This window comes from Ascaphus truei, chromosome 5 (assembly GCF_040206685.1).
Source record: "Ascaphus truei isolate aAscTru1 chromosome 5, aAscTru1.hap1, whole genome shotgun sequence".
In the NCBI taxonomy this organism is placed as follows: Eukaryota; Metazoa; Chordata; class Amphibia; order Anura; family Ascaphidae; genus Ascaphus; species Ascaphus truei.
The window spans coordinates 244,666,772-244,693,706 of record NC_134487.1 but is presented as its reverse complement, the minus strand read 5'-3'; the positions used below and the strand labels follow the sequence as shown (position 1 = coordinate 244,693,706).

Genomic DNA, 26,935 nt, shown 5'->3' with positions numbered 1-26,935 from the left:
TGCAGAGAGAGGCAATGGGTGACTGCGCAGTCACTATTTATACTAAGGGCCCGTTGGTGCACTTGTGTGTTAGATAGTACCTGCCGAGCACTCCCGTGCTCGGATCTCCAACTGGCTTCACAAAGGATCCGTCGTGTGATGGTTCCGTCTGATCCTACACCGGACTCCTTTGTACGCGGACCGCCAGGGGCGATCTTAACCTGGAAACAGTCTCTGCGGACCCCAACTTGGATCCGAACCTCGTAGCAGGAACCGCAGCGTCCGCTGTGTCCCTGGCTAATCTACCCTACCGTGGCAGGATCCCTAACATAGGACCTGTCCCTACCGCACTAAGTGTCACGCGCTATACTATAGGCCGTCCCTACAGCAACCTGAAATGGCTTTAGGGGAAGCTCCTAGGGGCCTACAGGGGTTAATAGCCTGCCCCACTCCCCTAACTCTTCCCAGCCCTGACTGTTACTAAACTAATCCCAGCGCCTGCAGCAACAAGCTGTGACCCACTGGATGTGTGCAGCCAACGTGCTACACAACAAGGTGCCTGCCTGTCAGACCTCACGGCACTGACAGCCGTGACTCTGACAAGGCAGCACTACACTAAGGGCAGCGTCCCTATCTTGGACCTCCCTCAGCACTTACCCACTAATCTAGTGGGGAGTTGGGGCCTACCTGGGGTGTGGGTACCTATATGGGTGCAGGAGCTGCCCTCGCTCCCCGCACCCTTCCTTCCCTCACAGCTCCCTGACTCCAACTCACTTAACTGATAACTATCAGCGCATGCAGCAACACCCTGCAACTTAACACTATGTCCACTGCTGCCTTTCTTCCCTTCTGTTCCCCAGCTCCCACTAATGCAAGTGACAGGGTCCCTAACCTGAGGGCTGTCCCTGGCAACACTCACTTTACTGGGGAGCTGAGCTATCTCGGGCCCTGGGGATACTGGCCTAGTACAGGGAGTCCCTGACTCCTGTACCCTACCTCCTTCCCTGGGCTGCTCCGGTCTCTGACTGACTAGCCTGCTCCAACTGACAAAAACCCTGTCTGCACACAACATTGTTGCAACTCTGCAGCATGAGAAGCTGCCAGCTCTATTGGCTTCAATGCTGCCTGTGACAAGGGTGAAAGTGCAGTCCCCAGAGGCTGCTGGGAATTGTAGTCCTTGGCAAAGCTCTTTTCTATGGGGACCGCGTGCGCGATCTTTCTTGCGCATGGGCGAAGCTCGCGCCATAAACAAGAGGGCGGGGCCCGCCGGGAGAAGTCGCCATCCCCTTCCTCCACTGCCACAGGGGTAAGGCAGGGGGCAAAGGAAAATCAGGGGAACCGGGGGTGACCCCCTTACATAAGCATATTACTTGTAAAGAAATGTCTAAACAAGAGAATAAAAGCACTGGAAACTGCGACAAACACATCCAGCTGTTAAAATAAAAATCCTGAATTCAAGATGGCTTAAACATTTTTATGAAAGAAGATATTTTATAAATGCATATATTTAGTAAAACTAGTAATAACTAGACTCTTACTTAAGTTGTGTTCACATATTTTTCAAGTTATAAAGCTTTGTAGGACCTTTCCATAGGTTCCTCCCCCCAGCAGCAGTCATATTAGATGTCCATAGGGCAATTATTCACCACAAAAAAAAGGGTAATCTCCATTCCAGGTTAGGTTAAGATAACTCACTCCACACTACCCAGGATCTGAGAAACCACTGCAATTTTCGTGCCACCTCCCACAATTGCTGCCATACAGAAAGAGAAAAACAGACAGACACTGGGATTTCACAGAGGAAATCCCTGACCCAATATCCAAATATACCAATATCTATTGGTTTCAAAAGGAGGTATCCCCCTCTGACCTTTCAATATCATGGGAGATGATGCTAAGGAATGCCTCCTATAATGTCACTATTATGTTATGCAGCACCACAATGTGATTTGTATGCCAATGTTACGTCATGCAGCATTCAAGGGGTTAAAATATTGATTTCAATGTATATTGTGACTGAAGCTCCCATATAAAATTACTGTGCTGTAATATGAATCAATACTGAACATAACTGCACTCCTCCAATCTAGTTTGCAAGCAGTTGGAATATACTAAAGTTCTATTTTAAAATGGGCGCAACCTTTCATTTAAGTCTTATTTTCACCATAAGTTATTATGAAGAACCAAGAAATGTCACAAATGTTTCTATAGTTAGGAGCTTATTCTGTAAATGCAGAAGCAACCGTTGGAGTCTATGGGGATTTTTTTTTGGGGGGGGGGGGGGGGAACGGACAGAATGGCGGATTTGGTGTATTTATAATTACCCCCTAAATGTCAAAATATAGGTCATTTAAAATACAGGATGGTAATAATAAAATATATAGAGGAAGCAGCATGTTCCTACCCTGAACATTTTACACTCTAAGTTTAGTTAACATTTTTCTTAATAGGAAAGCCATATACTTTTTCACAATGGAAAAATTACAGTCACTTTACATATTAGATTGGTTGTCCTGTGCTATCTGATTCTACAATAAAAACTAAAGGCTTATGAAGGGTTATGAAAAGATACATATCTTCATAAATTTTTTGCTGTTCTGTAGGCCCCACATTTTCAGAACGTCTTTTCAGCGGCTCAAATGATTGGCTGGTATGATCCCAAAGTGACCAGAGTGGAACATGCTGGGTTTGGTGTGGTCCTGGGAGAAGACCAGTAAGTAATGTATAATAACATAGCCAAAGTCTTGCATAACCTAGAAGAGCTGAGGACTTGGGTCATCTAGAACAAATCCTACATCCATGCTGTTCATACATAATGACTGGCTGCTTATATATACATATGTATTGGTGTGTATGTATGTGTACATCTACATGTATACAGACATGTGAATGTGCTCACAAGTGATATACTTTATTGGCTATATGCTAACGGTGGAGGTTTTTTGTTGCCTTTTTCACCCAACATAACTTAAAATGTAATGGTGTGTATATATATATATATATATATATATATATATATATATATATACACACCATTACATTTTAAGTTATGTTGGGTATATATATATATATATATATCCCCCCCCCCCCCCCCCCCTAGGTAAAGAAACATTTTCCAATTAAGTAGAAATAGCCGTGTTAGTCCAGTTGCGATAGTGCAGAGTAAACGACTGCTTCAGTATTAGGTGATATCTTTTTTTATTTGCACTAACAATTGATATTATAAGACACATTTTCAAGAGTTTTCTCTCTTCCACAGGTCAGCAATACTGATTTACAAAGATTCCTTGAGCTTAACACAGATGTAAAAAAACAAGATAACAATCTAAGACAGAAGATGTGGACAATTCATAGCACAGGTTGATAAATGATCAGACGGCAATACATGAATGAAAGGGATAGGGAGAAATGTGGAGAGCATGTAGGACCATACAGTATATCCATCGGCAGTGTTTAGGGGGTTGGGTGTGCAGCAGGGAAAGAGGGTTTGAAATTAAAATTAACAAAGAGGTAGGGAGAAACGTTACAAAAAATTATGATAGTGTTTAAGAAACCCCATATCAGCATTAAGTCTGCTTGTTTTAGTGTTAGAGCATTATCATTGTTTTCCGTTCTTGATTGCTTTTAAACATTCCTTTGAGGATTTAGATTTTAAGTCGTGTATGGAATGATCTAGCTGTGAGAAGTGGTGTCCCACTGGAGTGCAGTATCTTCCTTCCTCATGGGGTATTGGTGTGGGTCTGTGTAGGTTCATTCTGGTTTGAAGTTTTTGGCTGGTTTCATGAAACATTAAGACACAGTCCCCAAACCTCCCATCCTTGCATTCCAGCAACAGCCAAACCTAACACAGAAGTTAGTCAACAGAAAACTTCATAACGAACTCAAGGATACTGAGAATGGCACAAGTCCATGCAACCATACACTCTGCAAACTGTGCAAACATATATGACAAGATCCCACAGCCTGTCACAAACATCGAACACTAGGGGCCTCATGCAGTAAGCGGCGCAAAGTCACTTTTCGCCAAAAATGCATACCACGATTCAGTAAGCCCCGAAAACTTGGCGAAAAGCAAAAAAAATCACTACTAAATTATTAAGGTTATGGTGGGTAAAAAAAAGTGACAAAAAACCTCCAGTAGATGATTACCTACTCTTAATCTCAAACCAGCAAATGCCAGCAACCATCAAGGTTGGAACATGTCTGTGAGTGGGTTTACTGGCTTTGCATCTCCGAAGCCCTTGCTTAAAAGCTGTGTCTAAAGCAGCATGCATTGGCTAAGGGTTGTTCATGTAATGTGAGCTTGAGATAAAAGGTGGCACTGTGTGCTCATTTGCATGTCATTTCCCAGAATCCCTTGCTGCAATGGAAGTGCTGTGTGCTGGGCGATAATGGTGAAAGACAGGGTTGCAGACCTGTCTAAGACATGCAAATGAATATACAGTAATATTTACAGTTGCTATATATATATATTTATTAGGCCTTTGTCCCGCTGCAGCCGGCGGCGCGCGGCCGGGGGCCACCATCTACTTGCCCCGTTCTGGAGGTCCCCACTGGCTCCTTCCGGCGTGGCTGACTGCGTGCTGTGACGCGTCAGCCAGGCGGAGCTACAAGGAGCGTCACGTGACACGCAAGGGAGCCCATCGGTGTTCCCCCTCTGCTCCAATACCCCGCCCCCCCCCCCCCTTTCCGATTTCCTCCCTCTGCTCCGATCCCTGTTCCGATTCACCCCCCCCCCCCCCGTGTGTATTTGCCTGTGTGTGTGTGTGTGAGTGGAGGGGACCAGGGAGGGAAGCTGTGTGTGTGTCTTGGGTTTTTTGTGGTTACATTTTGGCCGACTCGGGAGGAGGGTGGTGCGCCCAGCTAGAGGCAGAAAATTTGTATCTCCCGCTCCCTGAATCTGAGCTTCGCTGCAGCCATCCGCGGGGGGGGGGGGGGGGGGTGGGGCTACGGGAGCAGCAGAGGGCATGTGGAAGGAGGGGGAGAGTAGCGGGTCCCTCCGCTCAAACAACGCCCCCCGGCCGCCGCTCCCTACAGACCGCAGGTAGCGGTCAATTGCCTGTCAGCGCGCCGCCTGTCTGCAGTGCGGGCGCGCTGACTGAGGGAGCGGGGCCTTAGCCTTACACCAGCAACCCCTATACACCCCTAACATACAGTACATAAATGCACAGCAATGATACTATAGGCCGGCCGGAGCCCTCGGGTGTTACCCGCGGGCCTGCAGTACCAATTCTGTGCCCCCCCAAATTAATTTAAAAACGCATACATACTTATAAAGAAATAACCCCCCCCCCCCTAACACATACAGTATAGTAATGGGCATAATTACTATTATCCACAAATGGATAATAGTGCATTTGCCCATTTAAAATACATAAAGAACAATAAATACATGAAATACATATTGCACTCACTCTTGTCCGGCTGCCACGATGAAGGACATCCTTATCTTCATCACTGTCCATGCCCCCTTCGATGCTGCAAAACATAAACAAGAATAAAAACAGCCAATGTAATGTCCCCTAACCCCTTAATCACCATAGCGGTTATTAACCGCTACAGTCATTAAGGGATTTTGCTGGCGAGGGGGCTTCTTATTGATGAGGTCAGTAGAACTTTATTTATTTTATTATGCTAGTTAATGTGTTTAATAATGGGCAAATAATCTATTATCCCTATCTGGATAATGGTTATTTTGCACATTATTGTAGTGTATGTGTTGGGGGGGGGGGGGGGGGGGGATTGATGTATTTAATGTATAGGACATGTTTATTTTTTTTACATACAGGGTTGTTTCCTCAGGTCCGCGGGGGACCTATGGAGACCACCTGCGGTCTCCTCAGACTTCTCACGGGTAAACGGCTGCCGGGTCCACGGGGGGACACCTGCGGGGAAGAACCGGTGGCCCCACATCTGTGGGGGCACCTCGGAACCGTAGGGACCTCCGGAGGGCTCCCAGACCCCCGGGGGAACCACCCGAGGCCCCTCAGACAACTGTGGGTCTGACCCGGGGCCCCCCAGACAGCCGTGGGCCTACCCGTGGGGACCCCATTGTGGCCCATGGTGACCCGCGGAGACCACCTTGTGGACCACGGCGCCTGGCGGGGACCACCCGTAGGCCTCCAGACCCTGTTTGAAACATGGTGCTGGGATACTGTAGGTCTGTGAGGTGACCCGTCAGGCCCACCGGGGACTCCCGTGGGTCTGGGGTATTAACCCTGTATGTAAAATAATAAATCATGTATTTATGGGGGGGCACAGGGGGTGGGTTATGTATTTAATAAGTATAATGATGTTTATTGTGGGGCTGTGTATTTTTTTTATTGTGGGTACTGGGGGTGGGGGAAGGGGTATTGGGCCCAAGGGTATGTGGGTAGGCCTCCTGGCTGGGTATTGGGTGAGTGAGGGTGGTTAGGCCTCACGGGGTGGGGGGGTAGTGGGGGAGGGTATTTAGGCCTCCCGAGTGGTGGGTGAGGGTGGGTTAACCCCTTAATGACTGTAGCGGTTAATAACCGCTATGGTGATTAAGGGGTTAGGGGACATTACATTGGCTATTTTTATTCTTGTTTATGTTTTGCAGCATCGGAGGGGGCATGGACGGTGATGAAGATGAGGATGGCCTTCATCGTGCCAGCCGGACATGGGTGAGTGCAATATGTATTTATTGTTCTTTATGTATTTTAAATGGGCAAATTCACTATTATCCATATGTGGATAATATTAATTTTGCATATTACTATACTGTATGTGTTAAGGGTGATGTATTTATGTGTTGTAATTTTTTTTGGGGTGCACTGAATAGGTACTGCAGGCCTGCGGGGAACACCCGAGGGCCACCGTCGGCCTATAGTATCATTGCTGTGCATCCCAAAAATGTTCTATATGTAATGGGGGTATAGGGGTTGTTGGGGGCACAGGGGGTGTATGTTGTTTATTGCAATGTTTATTGGGGGCAATTGTCTCCAATAATCATGCTATTATGCCTTAACCCCTTCATTGCCTTAGCGGCTATCCGCTATGGTAATGAAGCAGCATTAATGTATTTTCATAATATTGTGCGGGAGCAGGGGGTCCCCTGAGCTGAACCGCATTGATTTGTGGCTCCCGGACCCCCTGCTTCCCGAGTTACAGGCCCCGGTTTGGGGCATCGGTGCCAGTGTCGCCGCCATCTTTATAGCGGGCACGTCGTGTATGGGACGCTATAAAGATGGCGGCGACATTGGCACCCGATGACACATACCAGGGCCTGTAACTCGGGAAGCAGGGGGTCCCTGATCCACAAATCAATGCGGTTCAGCTCAGGGGACCCCCTGCTCACAGTACACTATTATTAAAAATACATTCATGCTGCTTCGTTACCATAGCACATAGCCGCATAGGTAAGGAATGATTGTTTTTTGATATGTGTGTTTTATTCATAGTGTAGATGTGCAGAGGGTTTCCGGAGCTGAACCGCTTTGGTTTTAGGTCCGGGGACCCCCTGCTTCCCGAGATACAGGCCCCTTTATGGGGTGCCGGTATCCGTCTGCTTTGTTTACATTCCGCGGTCACGCGATTGGGACATTTAAATGCAGAGGGATACCGGCACCTCATAAAGAGGACTGTATCTCGGGAAGCAGGGGGTCCCCGGACCTGAAACCAATGCGGTTCAGCTCCGGAGACCCCCTGCACATGTACACTATGAATAAAATTGTATTTAAAAGATTTTTTAATCTGCCGATGTTTGCGCCGAGAGAGCGGTGGATCTCTCTCTGCTGCAAACACATCTCGGCAGGGGCGGCTTCTCGGCAGCTTCTCGCCAGGCAGACTGTCTCGCCACCAGTTACTCGCCATGTTTGGCAATGTTGCTCTCGCTGTGATTCGCCAGGGATTCGGCCCTTCCTGCATACAGCGAGGGCAACACACCAAAAACATGGCAAATTCAGACCCCTGGCGAATGCAATTTTCCGCCGCTTACTGCATGACCCCCTAAATGTTAAAGGATCATACTACTGCACATCCAGAAATTAGGTATATATGTTTCAATGCAGCAAATGTGACCAAGATGCTACATTTGTGAAGCCAGCCACAAACTTCAAAGCAGAATGAACTTACACAGGCGTGTTTAAAAGAACTCAAGAACGGAAAACATTTGAACTCAAAATGATAATGCTCTTTGACACTAAAACAAGAGGACTTAATGCTGATTGGGGTTTCTTACACACTATGATAATTTTTTGTAATGTTTCTCCCTACGTCTTTGTTCATTTTAAAGCAGCAGTTCAAGCAATATAATGTTTTTTTTTTTTAATAAATCAGTTCTGTACTATGAGAAAATACTTGTAGCATTAAAAAAAAAAAAAAAAGAATGTTTTAAAGACATTTTTAATGTTTCTAATGTAGGAAGCATTTTGCAAAGTGACAGCCCCCGTCCCCTTCTGATAGGCTCTGGCTCTTGAGACCCGCCCTCTCTCTAGCAGTGCACCAATTGTATCTAGCAACTGCCCAGTCAATCATATTCTAGGAACTACTGTACATTGCCCAAAATGATGTGCAAGAACTGAATTAAATAACCCTGAGCAAGCGATTGATTACTGGAGAACAGATCGATCTGCAGCTTAGCTAATTCACTTGTCAGTGTGCAGATTGTATTGATGCACATATTGAGTGTGAAATATATATATATTTTTAAAAACAGCAGCTTGAACTGCAGCTTTAACTTCAAACCCTTCTCCCCGCGCCCTCCACCCCACCATCCCCAACACCACACCCGCTAAACAGTGCTGATGGATTTATGGTCCTCACATTTCTCAATATCCCTTTCATCCATTTATTTCTCTGTCTATTCATTTACCATCCCGTGACATTAATTCTCCAGATCTTCTGTCTTTGATTATCTTGTTTTTATACATCTGTATTAAACATGTAACCTTTGTAAATCAGTATTGCTTGACTTGAGGAAGAGAACGAACTCTCGCAAGCTTGTCTTATAATATCAATTGTTAGTCCAAATAAAAAAGGTATCACCTAATACTGAAGTGAATCAGGAGACTTAGATTTTTTAACTTATTGTGGGTTTGAAGTCGTTGGCAGCACTTAATAGGGAAAGTTTACCATTGTGATTAATATTGTGATTATTATTAGCAAGAAAGAACTTTGTGGAATCTTCTCACTTGGTGGTGGTTTATTTTGCACTTCCTTATTTTCTTTCTATATATATGTGATCGTCAGCAGCATCATTTTAACCCTTGTCGATCCACTCCTGGATGAAGGCCTCCCCGGTGATCTTTCAGGTACTGTGGTTGCATGCCTCTCTTCTCCATTTTGCTCCAATTAATATTCTGATTTCATCCTCCCATCTTACTTTTGGTCATCTTCCTGGTCTTTTGATATCCCTCGGAATTCAGTTGAGTATCATCTTTGTCCAACGATGGTCATTACTACTTGCATTATGCCCGGCCCACATATGTAAAAAAACACATGTATTTCATGGGTCAACCATGATGTTTCAAAATAAAGAAATTCCCGAACAAGAGCGTGTGGAAAACAAGTTTTGCAAAAAACATCTAGAATATTTTTGTGAATAGAATTGTAGCGCACTTTCCCCCACCCTATGGGAGATATGGTGCGTTACCTGTGGCTCACAGGAGGCTTGAACCTCCACCGCTGGGAGCCTGGGGTGTACCTGATCCGACTGGTGACAGCGCCTCCACCTGCAAGGGATCCCAACTTCGTGGGATGAGCCCCTTACAGCAACAATAGTAATAATACGCACTCGACCATATACTAAAAATCTTTACTGGACACAAGATAACAGTACCCTGTACCACACAGTGTAATAGACCCCAACCTTATACCACCAATGAGTGCCCCCAAAGTACATTGGGTGCCAGGCACCAATACCCTGATGTACGTTTCCCAATGTCAAGGCCCACCCAAACGTAGGAGATAGCGCTATCCCGTGAAGTGTTGGTGCACTTAGTTGAGTACCTGCCCGGGAGCTCCAGCACCCGCGTGATGCAGATTAATGAAGAGGATCCATCTGATCCAACGTGGTCATCCGCGATGGCGTCCACCTCCGCATGGGGTGAATTCCGGCGTTGATAATATCTCCAGAGTCTCTTGCAATGGAGGTGGTCTGGTCCCAGACCACAGGCTGCACTCACCGTGCAGCGTCTTCACTGTGTCCCTCACACTAGGCAGTAAAGTGGGGAGGGTCCCTGTCTAAGGGGCCTTCCCTGAAGTAACCACAAACTACTGTGCGTCGGGGCCTAGCTGGGGCCTAAGGGGGAAATGTACTAGGCCTAGTCTTAGAGCCACTGGCTCTGAGACACTACCTACTTGGTCCAGCTCCCTCTTCCGACTGGCGTGGTCTCCAGCGTGTGAATTGTATCAATTCCCTGCTGCAGGGAATACTAAAGCCCTATTGGCTTCCGTGGGTCAGATGATCTAGCAGCCCCTGGGGCTGCTGGGAGGTGTAGTCCCTGGTTGTGCCTGCAACTAACGGCAGCCGCCACTTGCTTCTTCTGCGCATGCGCCGGATGTCGAGCATGCGCAATAACATTAAAGATGGCGGCACCCTATTCCTTTGTCAGTCGCGGGACACCGGCGACCCGGTCGCCCCCTCTATTGGTGCAGTCCCTCACCACAGTCGTCCTACACTGTCACACACCTCCCTCTCCACGGGTCCTCCCGCTGCACCGGCGGCACCCGCGTGGCCACAGTGCAGCTGTCTCCCTTCTGCAGCAAGGTAAGGGGCCCAGGGGGACCAGGCTACAGAATATAAAAATAGGACCAGTGCAGGGATACGACCTTCTAGCTCTACGAACACGGAGGCTGTAACTTACTGTGCATTGTGGAGCCTTTTTAAAGTGTTAATCACGTATCCTGATGGCCAGTTAGATTTACTAAATAGAGGCATTGATAATACTCAATTAAAAAAAAAAATAAATGGGAAGAAAAGGGATATGAACCATTTTTCCTTCCAAAATTACCACTTTAACTTTCAACCATAGATATACATCTGCCCATTGCCTGTAATGCGTTACACTATTGAACAGTGTGATACATGTTCTGCCAAATGCTACTCGCTTGTTCATGCATCATGATGTGTTTGTATCTCCAGGAAAAAATTTAAGACTCGATCAGTAATAGACTTACTGGAGGAAGGACTGAAACGCTCAATGGACAAGTTAAAGAAAAAAGAAAGGGACAAGGTAAATGACTAAATTAATAATAGCACTTTAAGTATGATGGTACGTGTTAGTGATATTACTACTTTTTTTTAAATAATTTAAAGATAGGGATTTTATTTTAAAGAGGCTATCCACCTGTGGCAGGACGGCCTCGCGGCAGGGATCAGTAAGAGGCCAAACAATGGGTTAGGCTTTAACTCCAGTGGTTTATTCTCTACAATAATTACAGAAGAATAGGCACATTGTCCCTTTAAGGAAAAACACAAACAATAAAATAAAACCCTACTTCCATTGGGAGACTTACTAGACCGCACAGGCCCTATCTACCTGGTTGGCCAGCTAAGCCAGTTACCAGCCCCAAAACATACAATACAGTCTCAGGGAATAATATTCTGACAGTTGGGGAACTCTGTCCCAAGCGAGTCCAGGCAATCCCTCTGGATACATCAGAGCTCTGCTTCCTCCTCAGATCTGGAACACCAGTTCCTTGGAGCAGGGCTGCAACCTGCAACTTGTTCACGCCCGTGGCAATTCAGTTCCCTGGGTGTGATTCCCAGATGGTGCCAAGACCCTGCTCCATGCAGGCCTAGAGACCAGACAAACCAATGTCGTCCTGGTTGGGGAAAAGTCTCTCTCTCCCCTGGCTGGGAAAAATCAATCACTCCTTAGGCAGCTTCCGTCCTGCCTTTTAAACCTACTGTTTATTCATGAGTTCTGTCTTAATTGGCTGCACCTGTAGCTAGCCTCTCAAGGAGGAATTGAACTGCCTCCATGCTGAAAAGCACACATACTGCACTACTCCAGCAGAGACGTCACACTGTCTATGAACATATTATATGTAAACCTATACTTCACCCAGATCCAAAGAACAAGAAAAGAAGACACAGCATATCAGGTAAGTCAACAAAAGGTATATTACTGCATAGAAAAAAAAAGAAAATTCAACATTTCATCACGGATATATATATATGTGTGTGTGTGTGTGTGTTTGTATGTTTGCATGCAGAGACCCTCCTCTTTTGTTCGCATTAATGGGGATGGCATGTTATAACCACCTGGTTGCTACCCAAATGATCACACAGTCGCAATCACAGGATTTTTTTGGCCCAATGCTGCTGCCAGACTTCCAGCAGCAATGGGGTGTAGGAGTAGTAATTGAAACAACTAAAGTAGCACAGTCCTATGCCATATGATTCACCAGGTCTCCACTGCAATTGAGATGCCCCAGGTGGGAATATCCTGTATAACTCCAGATGCATAAAATCATAGAAATTGCAGGCAATAACTTTCTATTAAAGGTCATTATATCTCAACGTTTCGGCCTCACACGGGAGACCTTCATCAGGGACAAGAGGATGAGCATAAAAGTAGTCCCTCACACCACTGACTACATTGCAGAATAGCTGCTTAGCAACGCAGCCCTGATCCTCACAGTTTGGGAATGTTTGCTGCATTCTTTCCGCAGTTAGGTATGAGTTCCAAATGAGTGCTCCACACATCAATCTGCTAACTAAATATCCAATTGTACCAACTTTCTATATAATTAGGTTTAGCTGGGACAGTCCTGGGTTTTTTAAGGTCTATCCCGGTGCCCTGACATTTTTTAAATGTCCCGGTTTTTGCTGATTGTCCCATTTTGAACATCAGAGCAGGAGCGGATGGACGTGGACAGCAGAGGCGGGTGATGCTGGCAGGGAGGAGAGCGGAGGCCGTGTCTGACTGCAGAGGCGGGTGGGGGGGAGGGACTGGCTGCAGAGAAGGGTGGGGGTGGGGCCGACTGCAGAGGGGACCCCAGCAGTAAGACCCGGAATTGAGTCAGTGAGCACTTCCGATGTCTGCTGCCAGGGCCCAAGATGGCTTCCCCACCACCCATGCTCAATAGTGACGGGTAGGGTCCAGAATGGGTAGAGAGATACAGAATGGGGAGAGAGAGACAGACACAGAATGGTGAAAGAGGAGAGAGCATGGGGAGAGAGAGACAGTCACACAGAATGGGAAGGGGGAGAGAGAATGAAGGGATGGGAGGGTTTGAGCAGGGGAGCGCAAACTTTTGGAGATGCGCCCCCCTGCCTGTGTCCCCCACCCCTCTCCCCCCCACCCGTGCTCGCGCCCCATTACCTTCTATTCCGGCATCAAATGCCACGGGGGTCATGTGACGTCACGGCCGCGTTGTCATGGCGACGCGTCCAGAAGCCGACTGAATCCCGGTAAGTTGAGGTTGAAGAGGCCTCACGCAGCCCCTCGGCATTTAATTTAAATACCTTGGATAAGAGCACAGGCCTCTGCAACCGCCGCCCCCCCCCAAAATCCCATGCCCCCCTAGTTTGCGCACCCCTGAGATAGAGAATGGAGCGATGGCGGGGAGAGGAAGCGGAGTGGAGAGAGAATGGTGTGTGTATGTCAGAAGGGGGAACAGAGAGGGGTGGAGAGTCATAAAGTGGAGGGACGCAGTTGGTGATAGCATTTGTTTTATAAATATTTCTTTAATGTTTCCCGAATTTCACTTTTGTAAATCTGGTGACCCTATATACAGTTGTGTGAAAAAGAAAGTACACCCTCGTTGAATTCTATGTTTTTACATATCAGGACATAATAACAATCATCTGTTCCTTAGCAGCTCTTAAAATTAGGTAAATACAACCTCAGATGAACAACAACACATGACATATTACACCGTGTCATGATTTATTTAACAAAAATAAAGCCAAAATGGAGAAGCTATGTGTGAAAAACTAAGTACACCCTTACTGCTTCCATAGGAATTAAGATGCTAAGTAGCAGACAGGTGCTGCTAATCAGATGCCCTTGATTAATTGATCATCAGCAAGTGTGACCACCTCTATAAAAGCCGAAGTTTTAGCAGTTTGCTGGTCTGGAGCATTCCGGTGTGTGTTAACAATGCCTAGGAGGAAAGACATCAGCAATGATCTTGGAGAAGCAATTGTTGCTGCCTATCAATCTGGGAAGGGTTAAAAGGCCATTTCCAAACATTTTATAGTCCATCATTGTACAGTGAGAAAGATTATTCAAAAGTGGAAAACATTCAAGACAGTTGCCAATCTTCCCAGGAGTGGACGTCCCAGCAAATTCACCCCAAGGTCAGACCGTGCAATGCTCAGAGAAATTGTAAAAAAACCAAGAGTTACATCTCAGACTCTACAGGCCTCAGTTAGCATGTTAAATGTTAAAGTTCATGACAGGACAATTAGAAAAAGACTGAACAAGTATGGTTTGTTTGGAAGGGTTGCCAGGAAAAAAACTCTTCTCTCTAAAAAGAACATGGCAGCACGGCTTAGGTTTGCAAAGTTGCATCTGAACAAACCACAAGACTTCTGGAACAATGTCCTTTGGACAGACGAGACCAAAGTGGAGATGATTGGCCATAATGCACAGCGCCACGTTTGGCGAAAACCAAATACAGCGTATCAGCACAAACACCTCATACCAACTGTCAAGCACGGTGGTGGAGGGGTGATGATTTGGGCTTCTTTTTGCAGCCACAGGACCTGGGAACCTTGCAGTCATTGAGTCGACCATGAACTCCTCTGTATACCAAAGTATTCTAGAGTCAAATGTGAGGCCATCTGTCCGACAGCAAAAGCTGGGCCGAAATTGGGTCATGCAACTGGACAATGATCCCAAGCACACCAGTAAATCTACAACAGAATGGCTGAAAAAGAAAATAATCAAGGTGCTAAAGGTGGCTCTACAAGCTATTGAATCATAAGGTGTACTTAGTTTTTCACACATGGCTTCTCCATTTTGGCTTTATTTTTGTTAAATAAATCATGACACGGTGTAATATGTCATGTGTTGTTGTTGTTCATCTGAGGTTGTATCAACCTAATTTTAAGACCTGCTAAGGATTGTTCTTATGTCCTGATATGTAAAACCATAGAATTCAACGGGGGTGTTCTTTCTTTTTCACACAACTGTATAGTTCCAACTATGCATACATTTTTTTTTATAACCCACCAGGCCTGCCCGATAACTGCCATTGAATGGACTACTAAGAATATTTCAAAACATGTGAAACCACGTTGTCCATCTGTAATCATATCTGAAGGATTATTTACATAACAGGTTTAGTTATAGAAGATAGATTTCACATGATGTAGAGGTTATATACAATGATACCACACAGTGAAGGTTTAGAAGTTGCTGAATATTATTTACAAAAAAGATCAGAAATATTCCACCTCATCATGTTCTTTTAGAATTGGTAGGTTATATTTAAAAAAAAAAAAAAAAAAAAAAAAAATATATATATATATATATATATATATATATATATATATATATATATATATATATATAAATTTAACAATGAATATTATCACAAAATGGAATGCACATTAAGGGAGGGGGGGGGGGTAATTGAACAATTATGGTTAAAAATAAAAGTCAAAAATGAACATAAAATAAGTAGAAAGTAAAAACATATTAAGAGCTAAAGGCTTCTATGCAATACATATTATTACAAATATAGCCACGGGTCAGGTCATCAGATTATGCACTGATGAAGTTAATTATGAGGAAGAAATAACCAAAAAAAAACAGAACAAAGGAGAGAAAAGACCTCGATTTATAATGTCGCACGTTTAGAGAAAAGCCCCATTTAAATGATATGTGATTGACGTCGGTGTTGAAACGTAACCTTTATTTCTATATTCAGTGTGTCATTCTCTTAACACGTGTATATCTCTCTTTGTATAGTATATAAAGGTAACAGATTAGGCGCTCAATAACTTATTTCTCTCTGATGGTGAGATGGCCAGAGAGGGTTCCTGGAGCTGAAATTAATGGGGTCAGCTCCGGAGACCCCCAGTTTCAATCCTATAGGAGAAAATAAAAATAGACCGCTTGGATTGCGCCTTAAACTTTTGTGTCCCAGAGAGTCCTGCAAAGGGGATAAAATCTTTTATTTTTTTTATTTTTTATTCTTCTCTTGTCCTCCAGATGGCGCCAGAAAACCATTTACCTTGCTTATTAGAAAATACAAATATCACTTGTGAGCACATTCACAAGTCTCAGACAGGTCTGCAACCCTGCCTTTCCCCATTATCTCCACTGCAGCCAGGGATTCTGGGTAATGACATGCAAATGAGCAGACTGTGTCACCTCTAACGTCATGTCCATTTTAACATGGACCCCTATAAGCTCATGCCTGCTGTATTAGACCGCATAGCCTGGGTTACAGAAGTGCATAGCTAGTAAATAGTCATCATTTTTCTCATGTACATTATGCTGTGCTCTACACAGATTTTTTTTTTACAGGGCAAGTCTCTGTCCTTTAGAACAGGGGTGCACAAACTGGGGGGAGCGGCGGTTACAAAGGTCCCACACTCTCCTCCAAGGAATTTAAATTAAATGCCGGGGGACTGCGTGAGGCCTCTGTAACCAACAATTAACCTGGCTCCAGCGACGCGTCATCATGATAACCCGGCGTCAAATGATGCCACAGGATCACGTGAAGATGCGTTGCCCTGGCAACATGACATCACATGATGCCAGAGCCCAGCAAGGGGGGGGGGGAAGCACGGAGAGGAGAGCAGGCAGGGGGGTGCAGGGAGAAAACTTTGCGCTCCCCAGGCTTAGAGTTTATAATCTACTGTAGATATGTTGCTTTCAGTTTATTACATGTGCAGTATACATCTCTATAAATATGCCTTGCTCTTTGTCTTCAAGGTCTTGACTCCCGAGGAATTAAAAGCTGCCCATACATCGGTTGCTTTCGGATGCGTTAAGTATGCTGACCTCTCCCATAACAGAATGAACGACTACATCTTCTCATTTGATAAGATGTTGGACGATCGAGGGAACCCAGTGGCTCTGCTCTATGCATTTACCAGAATAAGGTACGATAACATCGGGCTGGTAAAGGTACTTTGGTTACTGGATGACGTCACGGTTTCCTATTGCCCCACAGTGAGCGGGAGCTTTGAAATGCCGCCATGATGTGAACCCTGCTAGTCGAACAGTGCGGCTACCAGCAACCCCTACAGAGGTAAGTATCACTGAAAGGAAGGGGTCCCCGAAGCTGAAATTAATGGGGTTCAGTGCCACTTTAAAGAGGCACTACACGCACAGCATTATGTTTTTCCCCAGAGCTGAACCCGATTAATTTCAGCTCCTGGGTCCCCTTGCTTTAGGAGATTCTTACTTCCATAGGGGGTGAATGGTAGCAGCTCCGGCTGGGTTTGCTGGGGTTCTCGTAATGGCGACTTCAAAGCTCCCATGGGAAGCCGTGACGTTGTCCAATGACCTTGTTAAATAAACAAAAAGAACGATTCCTGCGCTCCTACCAATTAAGCTAAGATAAAATAATATTCTCATGAAAAAGGGTATTTTGTTAAACCGTTGGCCAAAGCTATATATATATATATATATATATATATATATATATATATATATATATATATGTAATAGTTGTCACATTCACCTAGCACTCAATGGAGGGTGATGTCCAGACTGACACTGGGGTGTATTATACCTGCACTAATTGGAAAATTGGTAGGGGCTCAGTAACTGCTATGTAAAGCATATGAGACAATAAACCTACCCCTATGACGTTTCAGAGATACTAAATTTAAAATGCCCTATGGGAGTATGCAGCAAGGAAAAGGATTGCCTAATATTAGTGAGAAACTGTACATAATACCGCGCTCCTCCCTATAGAAGTTTGCTGCAGGTAAAAAGATAGGCCTTACATATAGAAAAACAAAAAGAACGATTCCTGCGCTCCCACCAATTAGGCTAAGATAAAATAATATTCTCATGAAAAAGGGTATTTTGTTAAACCCTTTGGCCAAAGCAATATATATATTCCACAGAAGCAGCTGGCACTCCACTTGCAAGTAGACAAAATTGGGTGCTTGTCCCATAAAGCAATAATAAACCATACGATACCGTTTGAAGCACGAGAACAGGAGTCAGCACTCATATATATGTAATAGTTGTCCCATGGACTGGTGAAAAAAGTGTAAAAGCCCTGAAGGGGCAGGGCCGCCAACAGCGGGGGACAAAAGGCACGGGCGTCCCGGGCCCCGTGAGTCAGGGCCTGGCCGTTATAATAAAAAATAAAGTTTAAAAAAAAAATGGCGGCGCATGCGCAGAGCCGAGGTCCCGCAGTGTGTCCTGCCTGCTGCCTGTGGGCCCTGCCCGCGGCCCGCTCCTCCCCCTCGCTTCCTCGATCCCCCTCTCCCAACGTGGGACGGAAGCGCCAACCCTGCATCCCCCGCGTGCGCCTCCTGCCCCATTCAGCAGCAGCCGCGGGGGATGCTGCAGCCGCCTGCCAGCCTCGCTCTCCGCCCCCAGAGCTCACTTCCCACACGCCAACCCAGCAGCAGCCGCGGAGGATGCTGCAGCCGCCCGGCATCTCGCGCCCCCCCCCATGCTGCCCACCTCCCGTGCGCCCCCCAAGCCCAACTTCCGTGCACCCCCCTCCTGTGCTTTCCCCGAGCCCACCTCCCGTGCCCTCCCCCCCATAATGGGGCAGCTGCCAAGGGGTCATCGGGGGCAGGGGGGGAAGCGGCAAGGAAGCAGGAAGGAAGCAGGAAGCGGCACCGGCACCCACCCGGTCAAGGTAAGTCACCCACTCAACCCCCCCCACCCAGTCACTTAACCCAGTCACTGTCACCCACCAGCCAGTCACTGTCACCCACCACCCACTATCACCCACCACCCTGTCACTGTCACTCACCACCCCCTGCCCCCCCACCCAGTCACTGTCACTCACCACCCAGTCAGTCACCCACCACCCTGTCACCCACTCACCACCTAGTCACTGTCACCCACCACCCTTTCACTCTGTCACCCACTACCCAGTCACTGTCACTCACCACCCCCTGTCACCAACCACCCAGTCACTGTCACCAACCACCCAGTCACTGTCACCCACCACCCAGTCACTGTCACCCACCACCCAGACACTGTCACTCACCACCCCCTGTCACCCACCACCCAGTCACTGTCACCCACCACCCAGTCACCCACCACCCACTGTCACCCAGTCACTCACCCACCCAGTCACTCACCCACCCAGTCACTCATCTACCCAGTCTCATCCACTCACCCAGTCACTCACTCACCCAGTCACCCACCCACTCACCCACTCAGTCACTCACTCACCCACCCAGTCACTCACCCACCCAGTCACTCACCCACCCAGTCACTCACCCACCCAGTCACTCACTCACCCAGCCACTCACTCACCCAGTCATTCACTCAAAAATAAACAGGTTGCATTGTAATGTTTTTTTCTGTATCACAACAAGAAAACAGTTAAGTAAAAATTGCGTGCTAAAAAATATTTTTTCGCGGCAGGTGCGCTATGGGTTCGGGGGGGGGGGGGTGCGGTGGGGTGTGGAGGGTTAAGGGGGGGGAGTGGCGGAGGGCCTGCTCCTTTCATTTGTCCTGGGCCCCATGATTTCTGTTGGCGGCAGGGTTAAATAAAGCATGAGCAGTGCAATTGAGTAGTGCAATTAAAATCTGGCTAACGCCAGTATTATACTTACCTTTGCTATAAAGACCTTGTTAAATTACCTTTTGAAGAGAAGAGAGATGCTGGCACTCCTGCCTGCTGTAAGTATCTCAGGAAGCAGGGGGTCTCCAAAGCTGAAATTAATGGGGTTCAGCTCCGGGGATATCCTGCTTCAATCCTGTGTATAAAACAAAAAAAATTAAATTTAACAAAATTAAAAAATAAAGTGCTTGGATTGCTCCTTTGAATTGGATGTAAAGGGCAGTATGACAATGGCTCACCGCAAAATGTGTGTCCAATTATTGGCATGCCTGAAAAAAAGGTTGGGCACCCCTACTCAATCTGCACTTGTTTGTGGCCTACTGTAGGAATGCATTGTCTTCAATACTTTCATTAATTCCTACCAAGATTCCATGTACTGATCCTCTATGTTCTAATAAATGTTTTGGAATTCAGAAGATCACCCTGTCTTTGTGCATGAAGTTGGAGAAGAGTTTATCTATAGTCGTATAGTGTTACCTGCGATGAGGACAGAATATTTCCCCATGCTAGAGAAGATTTTAGTTTCCATTTATTAGAATGGAGCTGAACATTTCTTAAGCACTGGAAGTTGACTTGACAATATATTGAATAGGTTTTTTTTTTTTTTAGAGTTGGGTATTCTTATTTTTTCACTAGCTCTGTATGTCCAAACTTCAACGAAATATCCACAAATATTTAGCATAGCTGTGTAAATTACTTATTACAGTTATTAGTTTATCTTTGTAAGGTTGCCTCATTTTACAGCAATCCTATTTTATTTTTAGTTTTTTTCATGTTATATGTTGTAATTATTAATAAAATATAGAAGAAAAACATCAGGTATCGCAGCGGTGCTTCAAGTGGGAGGTGCGGGTGGTTGCAGAGGCCCCACGTTCTTTCCCGAGGCATTTAAATTAAATGCCGGGGGATCGCGTGAGGCCTCAGCAACTCTAAAACTTACCTTGACTATGCCGGCGTCACTCGTGTCCATTGATGCCGCGGGGTCATGTGACTTGACACGCGTCAAATGACGCTGCGGGTCACGTGACGTCCGCACGAGGTAAGGAGGGGGGCGCAGTACGCAGGAGAGCAGGTGGGGGGCGCAGCAAAAAAAGTTTGCGTGCCCCTGATGGAACGGAACAGAATGTTGTAAAACGCAATAATAAAATATAGTAAAAGCTATAAAATACTGTAAAGAACTAAAGTTAGCATTATTATTTTTTTTCAATGTAACCAGTTATTTCCTAACTTTAGATCCATAGCACGATTGGCCAACATCAGCGATGAGGCTTTGCACGAGGCTGCCAGGGAAACTAATATCATTTTGGAGCATGAGAAGGAGTGGAAGCTGGGCAAATGTATCCTACGATTCCCTGAGATCTTGCAGAAGATCTTGGAGGACCTCCTACTGCACACCCTATGTGAATACCTGTATGAACTAGTCACCACCTTCACAGAGTTCTACGACAACTGCTACTGGGTGGAAAAGGACAGACAAACAGGTAGGTGCTTGCCAGAGCTATGGACATTTTATTAAAGGTGCAGTGCCACCTAGGACCATTTCGAACAAATGGAAGAGGTATACGGAATGAGGATAATCTTGATGATTGATGCAGATTAAAAAAAATAAAAGTGTAGTATAAATATTTTAAATAATTTTTGTAACTTTCAGCTTACAGCGGACAGTGGAGTTAATTGTTAATCAGATAAAAGAAGCCAACAATGGGAAAGGGAGTAGGCCTAAATTGAGAAACCTTCAGTCTACAACTGCGTCGCCCCAAACCCAGATGTCTGAAAGGGTTCCCCAAGAGCTGCTCCCCTCTGCAGAGAACCATTGTGCTAAGGGTTAATATCTGGGATTTCTTGCAATGTGTTTCGTCAGTCCCACCCCTGCAAGGTTTATGACTTTAGACAAAGGAATTTCAAAGCCCAGCTGAATTCATTCAGAACCCCTTCAGCATAAATCTGCGTTGCCACAAAGGCGGACAGCCGAAGGGCAGCCATGTAAAGGGTGCTCGGTTACCAAGTTGGTTAAAGTCTTCTAACACAACATATTGCAGGTCTATCCTTCTAACACAATTGTAACCCTGTCTATAACTGTTACATATGCCCATAATCATAATCTATAATTGTCTGTGAAATGTCTGTAAATTGAATATATTACACTGTTCATTTAATGCAACCATATATAGCTCAACCCCGTTAGAGCACGATCCGCCACAACGCAGATCCACTATAACGTGGTCTGAGCGTGGCTCCCAATTTAAAAACATCTCCAAGTTTATTTTTTTTATTTTTTTAATGAAATGGCTGCTACGCGAGGACTTACCCGACATCTGCAGCCCTCTCCTCTCTGCAGCTCTCTCCTCTCTCCCTGCTTCATCAGGCTGCGTCCACGTACGCGGCGCGCATCTCCAAGTTTTTTTTATTTTTTATATTCAGTGCTTTATTGCTAACGGACACACACACCTCCCCCCTACACTAATAAATTTAGCATACCATGGCTGCAGATGCCGGGTATCTTGCGTGGCCATTTCGTGATCCCGGTTATAACGCGGTCTCATTATGTGGACCCAGAGCACCGCGTTATAATGGGGTTCAACTGTATTACCATAACTCTGTGGCCAGGACATACTTCAAAACGAGAGGTAACTCTCAATGTATTACTTCCTGGTAAAACATTTTTAAAATACATTTAACAAATATTCGTCAAGCACCGTCACACATTCAAAGCCCATCTTAAAATTCACCTCTTGAAAGACGCATTTCATTACATTTTCTACAGCTCTACTACTATCTCTAGAAGCCCTTGTCCTCCGTGATTGCACATTTACGAATGCATTTTTACTCCTACTTTGTAAGTCTCTCAACATACTGTACCACTTAGCAAAAGTTCCATAGAGGAGGCACCGGAGCACAGCAATGAAAAGGAGGGGGCTACACACCGAAGAAAGTTAAAAATCCTTTATTCCATGATTGACATCATGGTAGTGGATGAGTAAAAGGACTCCTTTTACTCATCCACTACCATGATGTCAATTATGGAATAAAGGATTTTTAACGTTCTTCGGTGTGTAGCCCCCTCCTTTTCATTGCTGTGCTCCGGTGCCTCCTCTATGGAACGTTTGCTGCTGTTATCTACATACGTGATGCACGCTGTATTGGACTACACCAGCTCCCAACTGTGAGTTATCCACTCCACTCATTGTGTTTTGGAATTATAACTCTATATTTTCTGTCTTTCTCCAGGGGGACGGCAATTTACTGTGCATAGGGGGCCAGACATTATTTACCGAGCCTCACCTTTATTACACAGGTCCCCCACATGTAGGAGTATATTTGGAGACAGATTCTTCGAGAGGGGTGTTATTGAATCCAGTACAACAAATCTGTTATATCATTCATGAGTATATTATACATTTTGGACACTGACTCTCTACAGCTGAGCTATGGATTTTGGAATTTCGTTTTCCTGTTTGCCTTCTGTACCACTTAGACTGTTGACATTTACCTGTTGCACTTATTTCTATTGTTTGTACTTTATTTTGTATTGAAATTTTGTAAAGCACTGCATACACTGTTGGTGCTATATAAATACAATCATATATATATATATATATATATATATATATATATATATATATATATATAGTGCAGAATAAATTAGTTTATTCTGCACTATCGCAACTGGACTAACATGGCTATTTTCTGCTTTATATATATATATATATATATATATATATATATATATATATATATAATAAAAAAATAAATAGATGATACCGTTCTGTGGCTAACGAAATGCTTATATTTGTGCGAGCTTTCGAGATACACTGATCTCAAAAAGCTCGCACAAATAAAAGAATTTCGTTAGCCACAGAACGGTATCATCTATTTATTTTTTGATTATTGAAGCTCGGCTAACACGGTACTGATACCTCTACATGTGTGTGTGTGTGTATATATATATATATATATATATATACAAATATAACTGTATGCTCATCTGCAGTCTTAGGCAGGTCTGCAACCCCGCCTTTCCCCATTATCACCCAGCATACAGCACTTCCACTGCAGCAAGGGATTCTGGGAAATGACATGCAAATGAGCACACAGTGTCACTTTTTGCCTCAATAACCATTTTTAACATGGTTCCCTATAGGCTTAAGCTTGCTGCATGGTCACAGCTTTGAGCACAGTAACTCAGTATTATGGTTTATATATATATATATATATATATATATATATATATATATATATATATATATATATATATATATATATACATACACATGCACACATACGCTTAGACAAACAATGGATAGAAGCTAGCAAGTTTATACCGCCAAGACAGCTTTCAATTGAATTTTAAATACTTCATAAATGGTGTTGATCATACTAGCAACTTATTAAACATGCCACTGCCCTTAGTTCACTTTGGTCTTATAAGGGACTGCACATTGACATTGGGTTGCATGGACTGCACATTTGAAGTCCCAATCTCACTTGTATTCAATTTTGCATTACGGCGCAAACACAGGCATGAAAAACCTTGTACCGTACATAATTTTTTACGTTTCTTTAATAGCTTTCAAACTGTAAACTGTCAAAATCCAAGCACTGTACCATACATGCTGTTAGGTACATGATGGAAGATTGCACCAGTGATTTCAGTTTCATTAATATGAGCTGAGTTATATAGTATATCTTAAACTAGTGTTTTTCAACATGGGTTCCTAGGAAGCCTTGGATTCCCCGTGCATCCCTAAAGGGTTCCTTGCAATTTTCAGGTCATTTGAAAATTTTACCAAATACATAAAAATGTACAATGCATCTGATCTCAGACACACTGAGAGAGGATTGGGGTTACTTACAATGCATCTGATCTCAGACGCGCTATTAGAGAGGGTTGGTGCTCGGCAAAATTTCACAACACGATTTTTGGGTTCCTTAACCCCCCAAAAAGTTGAAAAACACGGTCTTAAATCAGTGATTAGAATAAATGACGAGGACAATATATTTATCTAAATTGGTCTGGTCTTTACATCATTTGTTTCTATGTATTGCAGGTCAGTTTGTCAAGGTGAACATGTGCAGAATGTTGCTGTGCAACGCTACAGCTGCTATTATGGCCAGAGGTTTTGATATCCTGGGTATCAAACCTGTACAGAGGATGTAATTCTATACCAATTCCAGCCTTAAAAATTTAAATTATATATAAAAATTATTTTCCCAATAAATGCAGAAACTTGACTTCTACTTTTCTAAAACTCAATATAAAGAATAATAAAATAATTTTATGAAAAGTTTGCTTCTGAGTTTTCTGTTGAATGTATTGGGAACTGGTTAAGGGGAAAAAATCAGGACATAGTTTTTCAAACAGTGAAATAGTGACTGTGAGCTGAAGGATGGGCGTTTGGTGAGATTGGGCAGAAAATTATGCAGGTTTCCCTTAGATCAATGTGGCTTTTTACACAAGGGAAAGATGAATCAGAGAGAAAGAATGGACAAATAGAGTAATTCAGATTATTGCTATTGTTTATTTTTAAAGCGCATTCCGCAGTGTGGTACAGTGGGGGGTACAGAGTGACATCCTTACATAAACTGAATGATATAAGTAAGGGCAGACAAGCGCAAACTGGTACAGAAGATTTGGAAAGGATGTTTATTTTATACAATTATGTCTTGGAAACAATATTTGACACTGACCAACTTGTTTAAATTGTATTTTATTTACCTATTTTAAATGTGGGATTAAATCATAAAGATGATAAAATATGGATCTATGAGGTATTGCTCTCCCAAGGTGGGACACGTGTTTTTAGAGCTCTGTGGTGGCCTTCAGATTAATACAGTATGACCTATCTGACACCAGAACCGTGGATTTGGTGTCAAGATTGAAGTGAAGTAACCATACTACCTTGAACTGGATTCTTGGATGGAACTGTTTGACGTCACAAAACTCTGCTGTGCTTCAATGTAGTGTGTCGATACAATTTTGCGGATGTTCTCAGCAGGTTTGGCCCTTGATGCAGATAGCTGCATCAACTACATACAATGATGTAGCAAAAGTGGCATAAGAAACAATGGAGAACATTGTGCCATGCACAAGCTGTAGCTAAAAGAAACCGTAAAAGACATTAGAGAACCCATTTCACAGCTGAACAAAAGAATTTCATGCAACAAACAAACTTTAGGGGAAGCAACAAATTACATACATAGGAGCTCACAAATTACATACATAGGAGATCACAAAAAAAAGCAATTGCAGGTCTAACAAAAAAAGCAATTGCAGGCCTAACAAAAAATTGAGGACTTAGAAAATCACTCCAGAAGGAGTAATTTCAGCAATCACTGATTTAGAGGGCCTACAGAGAATCTCAACCACTTGTGGAAAGACAGAGGTATTCTCTTCGTCAGGACTTGTCCTTGATGTGATGCAAGGATATAGATTCACACACGTACCCTGTGTAGCCCTCTTTCCTGCTGCTCTAGAGTGACTACTGGTACTGTACACACCTGCTGGCTCAGCGAGATCTGGGCCTCCACTAACTGGGAGCCTGGGGTAATAATAATACTTTTGGCAGCGCCTCCACTTACCCAGGATCCCCAATGACTGAGAGTCCCTTAGGCAAGAACAATAGTAACACGCTTCAGTTTGGTAACCGTTTACTGATACGCATAAGTAGAACCTTATCTTAGAACTATAATTTTGAATAAGTGAAATAGACCGCTGTCACCTTAAATGATATGAACAATGTAATTATAAATGACAGGTGCTATAAGGGTATTAAATACAATAGTATCAGTGGTGATCAAAGAGTTTGATCAAAAAAGAAACCCTTCTAAGTAGCAGACTCTTGTCATGTGTGTAGTGTCATATTTACTGGACTTAATTGGTCCAACAGTTAGATACTGTATGTCTGAGTAGTGCCCAGATTCACAGGGGAAATCAAAAAATAATAAAATTTTATTAAATCTACATAGATATTAAAAACACATATACATTATTAAAAATCCCTATTATGTTGAGTGGTGATAGTGTTTTGTCATAAATCAATCGGTGTATTACCATATGTAAAACAAAATCTTGACTTTCTGAATCACAGCTATATATACGGTCTCTTGACCAAAACCAATGAATATTGCAGGTGTGTACACATATGTTAATCACAGCATGATCACTCGGAGGTGAGGCATAGACAAAATGTGTACAATAGGCTTAAACGCAGGGAGCATATATTGGAGTAATGTGGGACAGATTGTGCATCAAGCAGAG

At 44.2% G+C, this 26,935-nt stretch overlaps 1 protein-coding gene across 1 annotated transcript in view; it reads left to right on the top strand.

The window, feature by feature from the left end:
- The window catches only part of LOC142495854 (arginine--tRNA ligase, cytoplasmic-like), a 67,946-nt gene extending 43,071 nt beyond the window's left edge, over positions 1 to 24,875 (top strand). The window contains exons 10-14 of the mRNA XM_075601890.1: positions 2,583 to 2,692; positions 11,084 to 11,174; positions 16,842 to 17,011; positions 20,911 to 21,158; positions 24,726 to 24,875. Of these exons, the coding sequence (XP_075458005.1) occupies positions 2,583 to 2,692; positions 11,084 to 11,174; positions 16,842 to 17,011; positions 20,911 to 21,158; positions 24,726 to 24,835 (729 nt within the window). The 3' untranslated portion in view covers positions 24,836 to 24,875. The remainder of the gene's footprint in view (positions 1 to 2,582; positions 2,693 to 11,083; positions 11,175 to 16,841; positions 17,012 to 20,910; positions 21,159 to 24,725) is intronic.
- The last annotated feature ends 2,060 nt before the right edge of the window (positions 24,876 to 26,935 follow it).